The sequence below is a fragment of the Aphidius gifuensis genome, linkage group LG5 (assembly GCF_014905175.1).
Source record: "Aphidius gifuensis isolate YNYX2018 linkage group LG5, ASM1490517v1, whole genome shotgun sequence".
NCBI classification, from domain to species: Eukaryota; Metazoa; Arthropoda; class Insecta; order Hymenoptera; family Braconidae; genus Aphidius; species Aphidius gifuensis.
The window spans coordinates 6,066,081-6,082,595 of record NC_057792.1 but is presented as its reverse complement, the minus strand read 5'-3'; the positions used below and the strand labels follow the sequence as shown (position 1 = coordinate 6,082,595).

Here is a 16,515-nt window from a genome sequence, read left to right as displayed (position 1 = left end):
ATTAAATGTTTACAAGTAAAATATTTAATAATTTAAAAACTTGTAATCATTTTTTTAAAAAAAATATGTCAAGTAATAATGGATTATCGTTGGAACGAGTTGTCAAGTCATTAAATGATTATGCTGATTTATCATTGGCTGGAAGTTGGGATAATGTTGGACTTTTAATTCAACCAACAGTACAAAAAAATATTAAAAATATTTTATTAACAAATGATTTAACTGAAAATGTTATGAAAGAAGCTGTTGATTTTGATACTGATCTCATTATATCTTATCATCCACCAATTTTTTCACCACTTAAAAGAATCACAAATAATTCATGGAAGGTAAATTATCTATATATTATTAAATAATTAATTTTTTTATTTTCTAAATTTTTTAAATTTTAAGGAAAGAATTGTTGCAAAATGCTTGGAAAATAAAATTGCATTATACTCACCACATACAAGTTTCGATTCGATAAAAGGAGGAGTTAATGATTGGCTAGCAAATGCATTTGGTAAAAAAATAAAACTAAAACCTAATATTATTAATTAACAATGTATTTTATTATTTTTAATTTAGATATTAAAACAAGTGAACCAATTGAACGTTCAACAAGTAATCCAGAAAATGGTATGGGAAGAATTTGCACAATCAATGGAAGTTTAACACCTGAAGAAGCTGTTGAACTTGTTAAAAAACGTGTTAATTTAAAACACGTTAGATTAGCACTTGCTCAACCTTCTGGTAATAATTTTTATTATAATTAAAAAAGTTGAATTATATTTATTTAATTAATTTTTAATTTATATAGGAAAAATGATAAATACTGTTGCTGTTTGTGCTGGTTCTGGTGCATCAGTATTAAAAAATATTGATGCTGATTTATTTGTCACTGGTGAAATGCTTCATCATGATATTCTTGATGCTGTACACAAAGGAACAACAGTTATATTGACAAATCATTCGGATAGTGAGCGTGGATTTTTAACTGAATTTTCAAAAATACTTAAAACAACATTAGACAATGATTCTATTAATATTATTGTATCAAAAACTGATGTTGATCCATTGATAACAGTTTAAATGATCAATAAAAACATCAATTTTTCATTTAAATTAAAAATAAAAAATACTTTTTGTATATCTAAAAATTATTTTAATAAGTTGTTTTGTTAATATTATTTTAGACAAGTTAAAATTATTAATAATATTTTAGAAAAAGAGAAGTGGAAACACTTTCATCATTCATATCCCTCCATAGATATTTTAAAACACTACGCACAATTGTATACCAGACATAGCGGATCCCAGCGGATCCAATGAAAAGATCACTAGAAAAATTAAAAAAATAAATATAAAAAACAACTCGACTCTTTCAAGTTTTGTCCTCCAAATAATATAATCCAGTTAAACGATTGCCTTCACCATGAACGCATCTCTCTCTTAAAAATTAAATAAACAATAAAAATTAATTATTTTATTTAACAAATTAAATTAAATTAAATTGAAAAAGTTTATTATCAAGAAAATAGAAAATAAAAAAATGACAAACATAAAATATAAATTTAGCTTGCTTGAAAAATAATTTATTAAATAAACAAATAATATATATATTATTATTATTATTTATATAAATTATTAATTATTTTATTTGATGAAAAAAAAATGTATATTTTTTGTTAAAAATAAGTGTGTCATGTGCGATGTGTAACAACCGGTTTCCGATTGATTGCACAAACGCACAAGTTCAGAAAGAAAAGAAAGCACCTTATTTGGATGTGATGAAATTTTTTTTTTTTTTAAATATATAATTATTGTTAATAATTTTATTTAACAAAACAATTTTTATAATATAGTGCTATTTAGATATGTCTTGGGTAAGTTTATCTATTATTTTTTTTTATTGAAATATTAATTGGTTTCTTTTTTCAAAATTAATTTCATCTATTTATCTATTGTTAATTATTTATTTTTATTTTTTTTTATGTATAAATATATTTGTTGAAGAATTATAGTGAAATGCAGATCTCAGTTTCCCAAGCATCATCGAAACATAAATAAAATTTTACAATAGAAAAAACAAAAAAAAAAAAGTTTTATTATTTTCCATTGAATTTATAAATATGAAAAAATTAGTTTAAACAATTAAAAGATTTATATATTTATTTGTTAATTATACAGATGACTTAATTTATAACTGTAAAAAAAAATAATAAACAAATTTTATTTACAATTTTGAAATAAGTAATAAATTTCTTCAAGTGAAAGCGCCCCTGGCAGACTGACTCCCTTGAGGTGGAACAAATTGATAATTTTTTTTATTATAATCTCATGAAAGTGACTAAAAAAAAATATATAAACAAATAAAATCACTAAACTGTAAAAATAATAAAAATAAATTACCGTAAAAAAGACAGAATATTCAAAAGTTTCGAGTTGAACAACCGAAACTTGGAAAGCGTAACACAAAAATTTTGATAAAATTTTGATAAAATAAATTTTAAAAAATATAATAGCTAATAAATTAAATAAATAAAAAATATAATTTATATCCTTTCATCATCAAAATCCTTCATCCAATGAATTTATAAATAAAAAAGTTGAAAAATTCTGAAGGCGTCCTACGCCTAGACAAAATAAAATTATATAAAAAAAAAAAAAATTCCAGACAGACAGAAAGAGAAAGATAATAAATAATAAAAATAAATCTACCTACACATATTGAATAAATTATAAATATTGTTAAATAATAAATATATTTGTTTTTTTTTTTCAAAGAATTAAAAGTATGAAGATGGAAGTGGTACTTTCAACACCAGGACATGGACACTATGACGATGATAATGTACCATATAAAAATGAAGAAATTCATGAATGGTCTGGTGTTGATGAAATAACAGGAATGCTTGAAAATGCAAGAGTTGAAACAGGCAGATGGAAAGCAATTGATAACAATTCAGCAAAATCATATGGAAAAGTAAAAAAAAAATAAAAATAACATCAATTAACTAATTGATTAATGATAAATTTATATTTCAGGTTGTTGATTCAAGAATTCGTAATTCAGCTGATGGAAATATACAACAACAAGCACGTCGTCAAGTTGAAATTTATCAAAGTAAAGAACCAGGTAGATCATTACAAGTTGTCAGAGCATCACAATGGTCATCATCAAAAATAAAAGACATAAAAAATTCAGAATTATTAACAACAAAAACATTTGATACACCAGTATTATATGAAAGTAATAAAAATACAACAAATAATTATTTACAAAAACGTTTTAATTCAGATGAAGATTTAATATTATCATCATCATCATCATCATTATTAAATGAACCATCAACATCATCATCATCATCAATATTTAAACGTAATTCACAAATAAGAAGATCATTACAATTATCAAAAATAAATAATATCATTAATGATGATAAAACAGCTGATAATGATAATAAAAATTCATCAATAAAAATTAATAAAAAACCACAAATAACAGTTATTAATTTAATAAATCCATCAACAATATATATTGATGATGATGATAATAATAATATCAATAAAAAAACAAGTGTTATAACATTGGAAAATAATAATTATAAAAAATTAAATGATAATAAAACAATAAAAAAAGTTGATTTTTGTAAAACAGAAATACATTTTGCTGTTGATTGTGGTAAAGTTAATATTGTTGAAACAATTAATAAACCACCACCAACAAATAAATATCGTCGTAAACGACGTAATAGTAATAATAGCAACAATAATAAAATAAATAATAATTTAGATATAAATATAAAAAATGATAATATTGAAAATAATGAATTAAAGCAAATAACAATTAATAATGTTGATAATTGTGGTGCTTATGCTGTTGTTGATATTGATAATATTAAATATTGGAATAATAATATTCATAAAACAAAAATTAAACTTGGTGATAATGATTATATTGATGATGAAAAAATAAATGATGAATTAACATCACCAAAAGCTGTATTAGAAATTAATTCACGTGTTAAAAATATAAATAATGATAATGTAATTGTTACAAAAGATAATGATAATAATCAGGTATTATCAACAATTATTAAAACACATGAAACAACAATTGCAAGAGTTGAAGATAATTTACCAATAATTAAAAAAAAAGCTATTAATAAAAAAGTTTTTAATAAAAATGATAAAAAATTATTACCAATTTATGCAAATATATTTAAAAGTAGTAATGATATATTGCCAATATATGAAAATTATAGAGCTGATAATGATGATAAAAAAGCTATTGATTTAATTGATAAAAATGATGATAAAAAAACTACTGAAATTATGGATAATAGCAAAAAATTAATCAATAAAAATTCATATAAATTTGGTAAAAAATCAACTGGTACATCATCAACAAGTGGATCAAAGAAAATCATACAAAAAGATTCAATTAAAATAAATAGTTTAAAAAAAAAAACAAATGATGATAGTGTTAAAAAAATTGGAACAATTAAAAAACCAGTTGAAGTTGTTTATAAAACAGCTGTTTATAATATGGAAAAACTTGGTAATAATAAAATAATAAAATCTAAAGATGTTAAAAAAAATCCACGAATTATTGATGAATTAATTTGTGGTAGTAAAAATAAAAATTCTAAAACAATTAATAAACGAAAAGGTAAATTTATATATTTTTCTTTTTTCAATTTTTTATCTAATATATATTTTTTTTGTTTTTCAACACTAGGAATAACTTTACCAGGCTCCAAAAGTGCTACTCAACCCCCCAGGTAATTAAAAAAAATTATTTTTTATACTTAATTGTTAAAAAAATAGATATTATTAAATTTTTCAATTAATGGGGTTTTTAAATATTTAATTTCAGACACTGGAAATGATTGACTAATGGAAAAAATAATAAAAAAAATTAATTTTTGTAAACGTGATATAAATTGTAATTACTAATTAATGAGATTTTTTTTTTAAATGATTTTTGATATATTAATAAAAAATAAAAAAAGAAAAAATAAAATTTTTTTTTAACGATAATAATTATGAATAATTACTAGCTATATATATTTTTGTTAAAGAAGGCCAATGATATGTAAAAATACATATATTATCTATATACAATACTTTATAATAATTAATAATTATGATCGGTGCAACAATCAAGACATACATTTAATTATAATTTGTTTCTTTCTTTCTTCATCATATATTTATATTCTTAATTTTATTTTGTTTTTACAAATAAATTCAGTGAAAAGTTATACATTATCAAGATAAATATTTGAAAAACAAAAATAAAAATAAACTTTGACTTGACAAAAACATTCAATTATTATTTTATTTTTCATTGAATAAATTGAGATTTCTATCAACTATTTTTTTGAATTAAAGGCTAGAGAAAATTAATGAAATTTTGTTACTATTTTAATCACAAAATTTGAAAGAATTTATTTGTTCATTTATTCTAAAAATTCTATTAATATTTAATTAAATATATTTATATAAATAATTTAAGCAATTGATCTGAAATCTCATCGAAAATAAAATTACATTTTTTTTTTTTTTAACTTCTCACTTTACATATTTACGACCTTGATCATTGTTATAATATTTATTTATTTAATTTTTCATAATTATGCAATACATAAACATGTATATATATACTGCAATCTTCAAGGCACTCCTGATGTTTAATTTTTTTTCCTTATATATTACATTTTGTTTTGTATTTTACAATGTCCATAATGTGCTTGTTTATTTAAATAATATATATTTTTTTAAAAAACAAAATTGGACATCTTTATTCAAGGGCTATAAAATTTTAATAGAACGTTAATTATTTATCATTTATAATAAATAATACATATTTCTTTGTTGACTCATAACTGCAGTATGGCTTTTAAAAAAATAATAATAATTTACACTGTATTTTTAAGTTAATTTACAATGAAAAGAAAAACAAAAAAAACCCCAAAAAAAAAAACAAAAAATCATATAATAAATAATCGAGGAAATATCATTTTTTCATTTAAAAATGTTCATTCACGAACAAGACCTTTGGCTTCTCGCTTAAATTACAGCAAGTTTCACAAGCCTTTCCTCTATTTTCATTACGTCAATACATAAATACAATATGATACAGATACACAGTTCTATACGACGATTTTAATATTGATTTTTTCTTATTTTTTTTTTTTGTCAAAATATGTTATTTACTTTTTTAAATTTAAATTAAATTGATGAAGATAGAAATACATTCTTCGGTCATCTAGACAATTTAAATTTTATTTCGTTTTTTTTTTTTGTTTTCCATGTCAACTTTGAGATGACAGAAAAAAAAAAAAATAAATTATCTTTTAAATTTTTATATAAAAAAATCAATTTCTTTTTGTTTTTTTTTTTTTTTTAATCAATTGTTATATTGATAGCACTATTGATATTTTTCATTCTGATTTTTGTTGATATAATTCTTTCAATGATTTAAGCTCATCTATCAATGTTTGATTACGATTTTCTAAAACTGCAACACGATTTTCCAAACATTTAATATATTCTTTTTTTTTTCTTCTACATTCTCTTGCAGCTTCCCTAAAAAAATAAGTAAATAAATAAATAAATAAATGAAAAACAAATTATTTAAAATTAATAAATTACCTATTTTTTTGTAGCCTCATTTCACGTTTTCTAGCAGCATCTTCAACAACAACACCATGTCCTGTATAATCTGTAAAATTATTTTAAAAAATAAAAAACAAATATTTCTAGCAAGCTCATTATCCTATTTTTAGTATTGATGATTACTGATTGAGTTTGTTATACATTGTGTAAATATTACAGGATAAAAAAATAATAATAAATGAAAATGAAATAATAGAAAAGAAGTAATACGGGACACACCTGGGACAAAGAATTGTGTATCCTGGCCCTGTGCATACTGCACAATTGTTCCACTAGCAGTTGTTGCATTACTCATTGTCAGCGTATGAAGACCAGTACCAACACCCTCACCCTGTGTCGAAATTTGTATTGTTCCAGCGGGTATTACTGTAAATAACATTTTTTTTTTTCTCTCTTTTTTTCTTTTCTTTTTTCTTTTTCTTTCATCAAATTTATTCTTCCATTTTATATTATTTATTAGTCCCATTTTTATATGATTTTTTAGAATCATAGTTTTTTTTATTTTTAGATATGATCACCCTTGGGGATGCCATACCAAGCAACATAACAGACAAACACTGGCAGTACACACAGGGATAGGAAATATTTTAAGCATTAACGCTTATAATTTGACTCAATATAATCGTCCCAAAGTTTAATTATTAATAATAATAATAAAAAGAATAAATAAAATTAAAAAAAAAAGAAAAATAAAAACAACATCAAATAATAAGAAATAATAATTAATTATTATTTATTATAAAATTTATATATACCTGTTTGATAATGTAGCGAATGGGAAGACATATCACTGTCCACATTAGAGTCACACTCTAAGGATGATTCTAAAGGAGGCAAGTTACCTGTGTCAACGAAAAATTTTTCGTTTTTTTGTGTTCCTTCAAAATTAATACATGAATTCGTCGATAATTTTTTTTTTTAATTATCATTATTAACATTATAACTTAGAAATTAATCAAGTTAATGTTTTGTATTTTTTTTTTTTTACTTGACGTTATTCAACGATGCGGTCAGATTTTAATTTTAATTAATTATGACAAAATGCAGTCAGGTTATTGAAAACAATAAATAAAAATTAATAATTGTTATAATAATATTTAACATTGATTGGAAAATTAAATTCAAGGATTAAAAAACAAACAGAAAAAAAAGGTTTTTAAAAAAAAGTAAACAATCAATAAATATTTTTGAAATAAAAAAAAATAAAAAATAATAGTAATTTAAAATTAATATGCTTGGTATGGCATCGATGAATCATTTAATTATAATTAAAATAAATTATTTGTTTATAAATAAACTGACATACACTGTCAACTGTTTTCTTTTATAAAAAAAAAATCGAAAAAAAAAAATTAAATATATTTGTTAATTTAATACTGCCCCGCATAAATGAATGTACGTCTTGATTAAAATAAATTTAAAATACAATATTAATTTACCTGCAATTTCATTAGCACCAAGATCATTGAGAATTTTTCTATATGATGCTCGTCTTGTCAATAAATCACGTCTTTTTTTAGGTGAATCTTCATCAGATAAACTTTCATCACTTCCAGTCTCTACAACCTTTTATAATTATTAAAAATATTATATAGTACATTTAAATTAATTAATTTATATAATAAATTAAAAATTAATTTACCTGTAATGTTTGTAAATTACCCTGTGTTGATTGTATAACTGAATTTGGTTTAACAAGAATAACATTTCCTTTTGATATTGCAACTGGTTGTATATTTGTAGCACTTTGAATAACAGATTGATGATTTGGTTGAATAACAGATTGCACCTATTATTGAGAAACAAATTTAAACAAAAAAAAAATACATCATATTAATATTCTATTATGATTAATAAACATCAACAAAAGGTTAGCCAAAACCAGCATTTTGCATTATTAATAAAAATATAAATTAAAAGTAATTAATCAATTTAAAAATATATATAAAACTAAATGGTAAATGTTATTTGATTAATAACAATGTCATTTATGTGTATTATTGATGTGTTAGTAATGATTGAATAATAAATTTAAATTATAAACAAAAATCGTCGAGTTACACAGGAACACATTTGGTGTACCTGAGTTGCTCCTGACGATGGTAGTGTAAATTGCACAATGCTGGATGAGGCAACCAGTTGATGATGTTGTTGTTGTTGTTGTTGTTGTTGTTGTTGTTGTGTTCTACTAATTGACTGTACCGAAACAATTGTTGGAGCTGCATCACCACTGTGTGAACCAGGTGATAATGGATCAACAATTGATCCATTTTCTTCAACCATACTTGCCATATCCTAGAGCCCAAAAGCCCTAAAAAAAAATACAAAAAATATTAATTATTATAAGATATTATTCAACACTATTATTAACAATTTAAATTTTCCCGCCAAATTATCATGAAACTGCGTCATTTACATAAGCACATTTTATTGCTTGTTTTTTTTTTTTATCCTACACAAAAACATTTCTAAAAATAAATTTTTATAATATTATTTATTTTAAAATTTTCAAGGTATATTTATGAAGACTACCATACCCATGGAGAAGGTCCCCGTCAATCTTTACATCTCATTATAATAATTGTAATTAAAAAAAAAAAAAAAAAAACATCTTATTACCCCAAAAAAAAATATTAACTTTTTTTTAATATTTTGTCGCCATATTTTTTTTAATTATATTAACACTAGCGCCAGCACAAAATATAATTTTTATATATTTATTTTTTAATCAAGATTATATCAAGTATATGCATTCACACACAATCACATTAAAAAAAAAAAAATTTCATAGATTTATTCACAAATGCAATTCGAAATATTGTTCACAAGAAAAAAAAAATAAAAAAAATAAAAAAAATAAAAATGGACTTTATTGGTTCGAGTTTGTTTTTTTTTTTTTAAATAATATTGTTAATAATATTATTGTTGTAAATAACAATGCTGATGGTTTTTTTTTTGTTGTTTTTTTTTTTTATAAAAAAAAAACCCACCTCGACATAATGATCCATGCTTCGTTGTTTATTTATTTCTCCAGACTCACTTGTTTCGTGATTTTGTACTTACCAGTTACGTATTTATCGTCACCAAGTTTGCTGCAATACGAGTGGATAAACGAAACAGGTACGTAGCAGCCACGTCAAAACCTCCAGTGGCTTCGTCACTGGTTGGAGAATATACACAACCTCCAATTCCCCGCGTCACCATTTACAATATGGCGACACAAAAAGAACAAAAAAATAAAAAATAAAATTATCTATATATAACCTATATGTTATATATATATATTACATATATTATTATTATTATTATTATTCAAGTATTTTGTTTCACTCTTTTGACACCCTCTTCACTATAATCTTTCTCTATTTTTTTTTGTTTTTTTTGTTTCAACAACAATACACATGCACTTGGAGTTACACAATCACACACATATTTATATTTGACATTTGTCTCTCCTCTCTCTTTTGCCCCTCCAACTCTCTAATATTTTCATTTTCCATTCACACACACATACACAACACATGTACACGTATTATTGTTTAAAAAAAAAAAATTTATACTGCTTAATTAATTATTTACACACTGATGAAAATAACAACAATAATTTTTTATTTTTTCAATTCCAATGGGTAATGCCATTAATTAGAAAAAAAAAATTTTTTTTTTTTTTTTTAATGATGCTGCGTCATTTGATGACGTCATCAGTGATTGTATATGAATCCCCATGGAAACACAAACAATACAATTTAATTGTATACAATTTGATTTAAAAAAAAAAAAAAAATTTATTTTAAAAATGTTTTAGAATGATAATCAATGGAAAATATAAATAAATTTTTTTTTAAATTAATAATAATTATAATTATTGTTTTGTTGGTTTATTTTTTATTTTTTTTTAAATTGTTTATTAGTATTTAAAAAAAAAACAATTTTATTTGTTAAGAAAGTTTATTGATGACGTCATTCAATGCATGATTCATTATTTTTCAAGGTCATGCATATAATTATGTTTTTTTTTTCTACATAACAAAACAACGACGCATATTTTTTTTTATTTAAATTTTTTTATCAGGTATAATTTTACCGATTGATTTATCAATAATTTTGTTATCTTTAAATATAAAATTACCACGTAATATTGTTGAAATTATTTTACCATTTAGAGTACGATTGTCATATGGAGTTATTTTATTTTTGTATAATAATGAAGATTTTTTAATTGTAATTGTATCTTCTGGTGACCATACAACAAAATCAGCATCATAATTGATTTTTATTTGTCCTTTTTTGCCTGATAAACCAGCTAGTTTTGATGGATTTTTTGATAGTAGCTTTGATATTTCGTGTAATTTAAAATTACGTTTTTTTGCCTCTGTCCAAAATAATGGCAAACCTATTTAATATAATTAATATTAATTAATTAAGCTTATTGATATTAATCATAAATTAATTACCAAATTGTAAAGATGATATTCCACCCCATGATTTGATAAAATCATCAGTTTTTAATTCTGCTGTACATGGTGAATGATCAGAAACAACCATATCTAAAATTTCATTTTTCAATGCATCCCAAAGTAATTCCTAATTCAAAATAAAATTTTATTTATCTTATTATCATGTTCTTATATTTATTTATAAGTTTTTTTTTTTTTTAGAATAATTACACGATTATTTGAGCTTCTAATTGGAGGACAACATTTAAATTGTGTTGATTTTGGTGGTATTTCTTCAGCAACAATTGATAAATAATGATGACAAGTTTCAACACTTAATAATGCATTTTTTTCTTTAGCAATTTTTAAAATTTCAAGTGCATCTGATGCTGATAAATGCACAATATGACATCTGACCCTGAAGAAAAAAATTAATTTAAATGAATCAATATTTGTACAAACAAGTGGCCTGTGATTTTTTTCTAATCTTATTTATTTAAATAATTACTTTGAGTTTTGAAAAAGTTGAATAATCATTTTAATGGCATTTATTTCCATACTTGATGGTCTAGTTTTTAAGAAAGTATCATAAGATTTTGTATCCAAGCCATCAATGTCAATGTTTTCTTCCAACTCTGCATGAAACTAAATAATCATTTCGAATGAAAAGTTTATATTAAATATAGCAAATGTAAAATTAAATAATACCAGTATCACAGAATTTGTATTATCAAGTTCATCAATAGCTTTTTCAATATCAGAATATTCAACATGAGGAAATTCTTCAGCACCACTTGGACAAAGAAAACACTTAAAACCACAAACACCAGCTTGAATCATTGGTTTTAATTCTTTAATATTACCAGGTATAATTCCACCCCAAAATCCAACATCAATAAATATATTATCTTTTGCTGATTGTTTTTTTAATTCAAGTCCATTCAATGTTGTTGTTGGTGGTAATGAATTACTTTTAAAAAATTAAAATTAACTTTAATTGATTTAATTATGTACGTTTTGATAATTTACTTACAGAGGCATGTCAATAACAGTTGTAACACCACCAGCAGCTGCTGCTATTGTACCAGTTTTAAAACCTTCCCATTCTGTTCTTCCAGGTTCATTTAAATGTACATGACTATCAACAATTCCAGCCATCAAAACAAGCTCACCAAAATCTTCAATTATAATATTTTTATATTTATTTATTAAATTTACTTTTTCATCATCAATCAATCCATTAATAATATCAATTATTATTTCATTTTCAACTAATATTATTGCTGGAATTGTTGAATTTTCTAAAACAACTCTTTTTGATGCAAATGCTTTAATTATTGACATTTTTTTTGAATGTTTTATTAACTCAGTTTGCAGTTGATTGAAATGGCTTTTATAAAAATGTCTTAAGAGTAATGAGGTTATATATTTTTATCATTAATTGATAATACAATCATTAATAAATAGATAAGAAAAATAATTAAAAGAAATGATGATTTTTAATGTATGTATTTTTAAAGCTCGTATCCAGGAAATTTTGCTGATGTTGGGTTCAACAGATCAGCCAAAAAATAGATTACACCAGCAAGACCTTAAAATTTTGTAAATTAAAAATAATTAAATGATATTAAATATTTATTCTAATTTATTTACCTTCAAAAAGTGAATATGGTCGATCTGGAATACGTTCTTGATGAAATTCATAATCGAAACACCATTCAGCAAATTTACATGCATAATAAAGATACTTTAATTCCTGAAAAATATAAAATTAATTGATTGATTTGTTAATTGTGATTGGAATATTAAAATTAATTACCTTTGTATAATTGTAGAGACATAAAAATGAATATGCATTACCAGCAACTCCATGACATAAACCACAGCCTTTTTTTAATAATCCACGTTTCCAAATAACATCACCACATTCTTTGGCAATATTCAAGTATTCATCTTTTCCAAAAACCTATTAGAAAAAGAAGATCTTTGTTATAAATTTAAATAGAAACACAATCATTTCGATTTTATAAAAATACGAAATTCGAAATTCTCAAGTTCTCGTGATTTTTTAATGATACCTGGTGAGCAGTTGTGAAGAGCATAGTCATTGAAGGAGCTCCATGACACCAATGAACAAGTCTATCTCTATCATTATCAACTGACGATGGAAAATTACCAGAGGGAAATCTCGTTTTAATTAAATAACGAATTGTTGGTTCAATATAATTTTTTAAATCATCTTCATTCAAATATTCACGTGCCTAATTTAACAAATAAATAAATCAATAAACTCTACTAATTATAAAGGCAATTAAATAATTTATAAATAATTTTTTCGTACTTGTAATAGAATAAATAATATTCCAGCAAGACCATGTGCACCACCTAGGTATTCTTTATCATGCCAACTGTACATCAATGGTGCTTCGAAATTATTATCACTTGAATATTTTTTTCCATTAATTAACAATTTGTTAATCAATGCTTTGATATCTTTATCTTTAATTAAATCATTTGATATATTTTTTTTTGTATAAAGAAGTGAATAAAGATAGCCAGATTTACCGTAAAGTAACTCATCAACATTTTGTGAAATTGTATGATTTAATAATTCATTCAATCTGTCAAACAAAAAAATTATACAATATAATTAATTTGAAATATATTTATAAATATAATAATTACTTTTCAATAGTTGTTTTAATTTTTATTTCATCTTGATTGGTAGCTTTTTGAATGAGTGCTGTTGTTATGTATACACCAGGAATCCCAATTAGAAAAGAAATATATTTTTTCATTGAATCATTTTCTTTTGGTATTTTTTTCAATAAATTTTCAGCTTTCTATGGATAATTAAGTGTCAAATTAAAATACATATAAAAGACTTTTATGAAAAATTAATTGTTAACATACATCTATTAATTCTTGTCTATTTAATTTCGTTCCAAGAAAATAATATAAAAAAATAACTCCAATATTTCCAGTATAAATTGAATTATCATTTCGATGATTCCATTCTTTTGAATTTTTTTCGATTATTAATAAATAATCATCAATTTTTTTACATAATTTTTCTTTAAATTTTTCATCAATCTGTAATGGTTTATTAATTTATTATTAGTTATTATTTTAAATTATCAAATTAACAAATTTCTTACTTTATTTTCAGTAATGTTAATTATATTTTTAGCATTATCATCACAAAAATCTGGATAAATATTACGATAATATCTTGAATTTTCAGCTGATGACATTTTTAAAAATCTATTGTTAATTTTGTTATCAAATAATTTTTTCTTTAGGTTAATTTTATCATCGCAATTTATAAAAATTTGCCTTAAAAAATTCAAGTTCAAGGTTTAAAAATGAATAAATAAAATTATACTCTTTTTAATTAAAAAAATTTTATATTTATAAATTTACAAAAAAAATAATAATTAAAAACTAACAAGTATTTTTTAATAAACTTACAAAAATTATTAAACACTTATTTAAAAAGATCATTAATTTTTTTTCAGCTCAAACATTCGTAGATATTTTTTTTATTCTTTAAAAGGTCATCATTCAGATCAGGAACTGAACTAATGGATGGTAAATTAATTGACTCATCACTTGGACCAGCTAGACCAACTTTTTCATCAACTTTATCATCACTTTGTTTGCTATTTTTTATTAAATCATCATCATCATCATTATTATTATTATTATCACTATCTGGACCAATAGTTGTTAAAGTTGATGATTCACCATCTTCATTTAATCTTTCATCAATTAAATTTTTATTATTATTGTTATTATTAACAAAAATTGAACAAATTTTTTTTTTAAATGATGTTTTATCATCATTAACAGATTTTAAACTAATTGTTCTATTAATTATTCCATTAGTAAGTTTATTTTCTGTTGAATCAATTGAATCTGATGAAACTATTTTTTTTTTTTTAAAAGGCCAAAAAAAACAACATATTTTTTTAACTTTTTCAATTGTTGTTAATTGTTGTGTATCATGATTACTATCATCTGAATTATCATGATTAATTTCATCCACATTATCATCATTTTTTATTTCTTCATGTGGATTATTTATTGGTTCATTTTCAATAAGTGGAACATAACGATCAACTGTTGAGTTTGATTTATTTGATTGTAAATCTTCATCAAAAAATTCATATGTTTCAATAACTATATTTCCATCACGTAAATCTTTATCAGTTATATGTATATTTATTGCTAATTTTTTCCAAAAACCAATTTCATTTGATTGTTTATAATAAATATCATAATTTAAAAAAACTGTACTTTCTAATGCTCTTGGTACACGTGATGTAAATCTAGTACATGCAAGTGGTGTTATTTTTTTTTTAATTTTTTCAATATACGTTAATATTGTTTCAGTCATTTCATCATTTATAAAATTATTTGACATTAGTACTAATACATTAACGCATCTTTCATCAATTACTCTTTTTATTGTATCCAAGTCATCTCTTATTAAATCACGTGTTCTATCACATATACTAACATTATAAAGTTTTTCCAAACCATTACGTATATATGCTGCAAATTTATTATCTCTATGATGATATAAAAAAAATGTTTGATATTTTTTAAGTTTTTTTTTTTCATATGCTCGCAGTACATCATCTGTAATAATTTATTAAAATGAATATATTTATTGCTAATTTAATAATAAAAATAGCAATTTACCTTTTGTTAAAAGATGTGGTTGTAATTCTTTATCAAGAACAACTGGATCTTTAGCATTAATTCTTCTATGATACTCTAATAAATCATTTTCAATATTTGATTTAATATCATCAATAACATCCCATCTATCAATTTCTTCAAGACATTCTATTAAAAATTGAATTGTCAATTTTTTTTGTATCATAATATTTAATATCTCATTTGTTGGATCATCTTTGCTACTGTATACTGGTATGACCTCAGCAGTTGTACCACAAAAATGAGCAAGAGCACGCCAATCTCTGTTGATGTAATTAACAATATTAAAATCAATAATAAATAACAATATTAAACCTAATAATTTTACCTTGTTAATGTTGAATCTTTTACAGGAATTGTTTTTATTGGATTTAATAAATTTGATACAATTTTTTTCGTTTCATCAGACAAAGCAATTAATGGAATATTTGATAGATTATTATCCATTTTTATAAATTTATTAAATTGTTGGATGATCAACAAGACAACAACTGGTTCCTACTTTTTGTGTGTCAAATGTGGTACTCACTATGAAGTCAGTGGTTCTGGTGCTAAATGGTACACGTTGGTGGGTGATTCATACTTACGACCCAGTTACTTTAATGAAATTTCTATAAATTTAAAAAACCCAAGTGGATTTTTTCATTATAATCACCAAATTGTATTAAAAAAAACCCCATTAATGACA

The 16,515-nt window shown here is 22.7% G+C and overlaps 7 protein-coding genes across 17 annotated transcripts; 3 read left to right on the top strand and 4 right to left on the bottom strand.

The window, feature by feature from the left end:
* The first annotated feature begins 5 nt into the window (after positions 1-5).
* On the top strand, positions 6-1,142 carry LOC122857329 (NIF3-like protein 1). The gene is made up of 4 exons (XM_044159449.1): positions 6-329; positions 394-502; positions 568-732; positions 800-1,142. Exons 1-4 carry the CDS (start codon positions 6-8, stop codon positions 1,069-1,071), a joined length of 870 nt encoding a protein of 289 aa, XP_044015384.1. The 3' UTR covers positions 1,072-1,142.
* Positions 1,143-1,594: 452 nt separating this feature from the next.
* On the top strand, positions 1,595-3,474 carry LOC122857353 (the record flags this gene model as incomplete). Its single annotated transcript, XM_044159476.1, has 2 exons — positions 1,595-1,865; positions 3,028-3,474. Coding segments are annotated over exons 1-2 (456 nt in total), but the record flags the coding sequence as incomplete, so codon positions are not given.
* Positions 3,475-3,985: 511 nt separating this feature from the next.
* On the top strand, positions 3,986-4,861 carry LOC122857355. Its single transcript, XM_044159479.1, has 2 exons — positions 3,986-4,654; positions 4,724-4,861. Exons 1-2 carry the CDS (start codon positions 4,318-4,320, stop codon positions 4,768-4,770), a joined length of 384 nt encoding a protein of 127 aa, XP_044015414.1. The 5' UTR covers positions 3,986-4,317; the 3' UTR covers positions 4,771-4,861.
* A 916-nt stretch (positions 4,862-5,777) lies between these two features.
* LOC122857321 (cyclic AMP-responsive element-binding protein 1) lies at positions 5,778-10,179 on the bottom strand. 11 transcript variants are annotated; one of them, XM_044159434.1, is made up of 8 exons: positions 9,730-10,179; positions 8,869-8,977; positions 8,309-8,455; positions 8,106-8,232; positions 7,422-7,508; positions 6,886-7,032; positions 6,643-6,712; positions 5,778-6,576 (listed from the first exon to the last, which is right to left on the bottom strand). In XM_044159434.1, exons 2-8 carry the CDS (start codon positions 8,956-8,958, stop codon positions 6,432-6,434), a joined length of 813 nt encoding a protein of 270 aa, XP_044015369.1. In that variant the 5' UTR covers positions 8,959-8,977; positions 9,730-10,179; the 3' UTR covers positions 5,778-6,431. The 11 variants fall into 11 exon arrangements, with proteins under 11 accessions (XP_044015369.1, XP_044015364.1, XP_044015366.1 ...); XM_044159429.1 differs by having other exon boundaries at positions 8,749-8,977; positions 9,730-10,176; XM_044159431.1 differs by having other exon boundaries at positions 7,422-7,544; positions 9,730-10,170.
* Positions 10,180-10,533: 354 nt separating this feature from the next.
* Positions 10,534-12,478, bottom strand: LOC122857305 (probable allantoinase 1). Its single transcript, XM_044159410.1, has 6 exons — positions 12,136-12,478; positions 11,811-12,072; positions 11,611-11,747; positions 11,334-11,520; positions 11,121-11,250; positions 10,534-11,059 (listed from the first exon to the last, which is right to left on the bottom strand). Exons 1-6 carry the CDS (start codon positions 12,444-12,446, stop codon positions 10,722-10,724), a joined length of 1,365 nt encoding a protein of 454 aa, XP_044015345.1. The 5' UTR covers positions 12,447-12,478; the 3' UTR covers positions 10,534-10,721.
* A 105-nt stretch (positions 12,479-12,583) lies between these two features.
* LOC122857309 (glutathione S-transferase LANCL1) lies at positions 12,584-14,358 on the bottom strand. Its single transcript, XM_044159416.1, has 8 exons — positions 14,261-14,358; positions 14,016-14,195; positions 13,788-13,945; positions 13,444-13,723; positions 13,181-13,363; positions 12,922-13,068; positions 12,756-12,858; positions 12,584-12,693 (listed from the first exon to the last, which is right to left on the bottom strand). Exons 1-8 carry the CDS (start codon positions 14,354-14,356, stop codon positions 12,617-12,619), a joined length of 1,224 nt encoding a protein of 407 aa, XP_044015351.1. The 5' UTR covers positions 14,357-14,358; the 3' UTR covers positions 12,584-12,616.
* Positions 14,359-14,487: 129 nt separating this feature from the next.
* Positions 14,488-16,477, bottom strand: LOC122857299 (probable ATP-dependent helicase PF08_0048). Its single transcript, XM_044159402.1, has 3 exons — positions 16,156-16,477; positions 15,810-16,090; positions 14,488-15,746 (listed from the first exon to the last, which is right to left on the bottom strand). The coding sequence occupies exons 1-3, from the start codon at positions 16,272-16,274 to the stop codon at positions 14,617-14,619; spliced, it is 1,530 nt and encodes a 509-aa protein (XP_044015337.1). The 5' UTR covers positions 16,275-16,477; the 3' UTR covers positions 14,488-14,616.
* Positions 16,478-16,515: the final 38 nt, after the last annotated feature.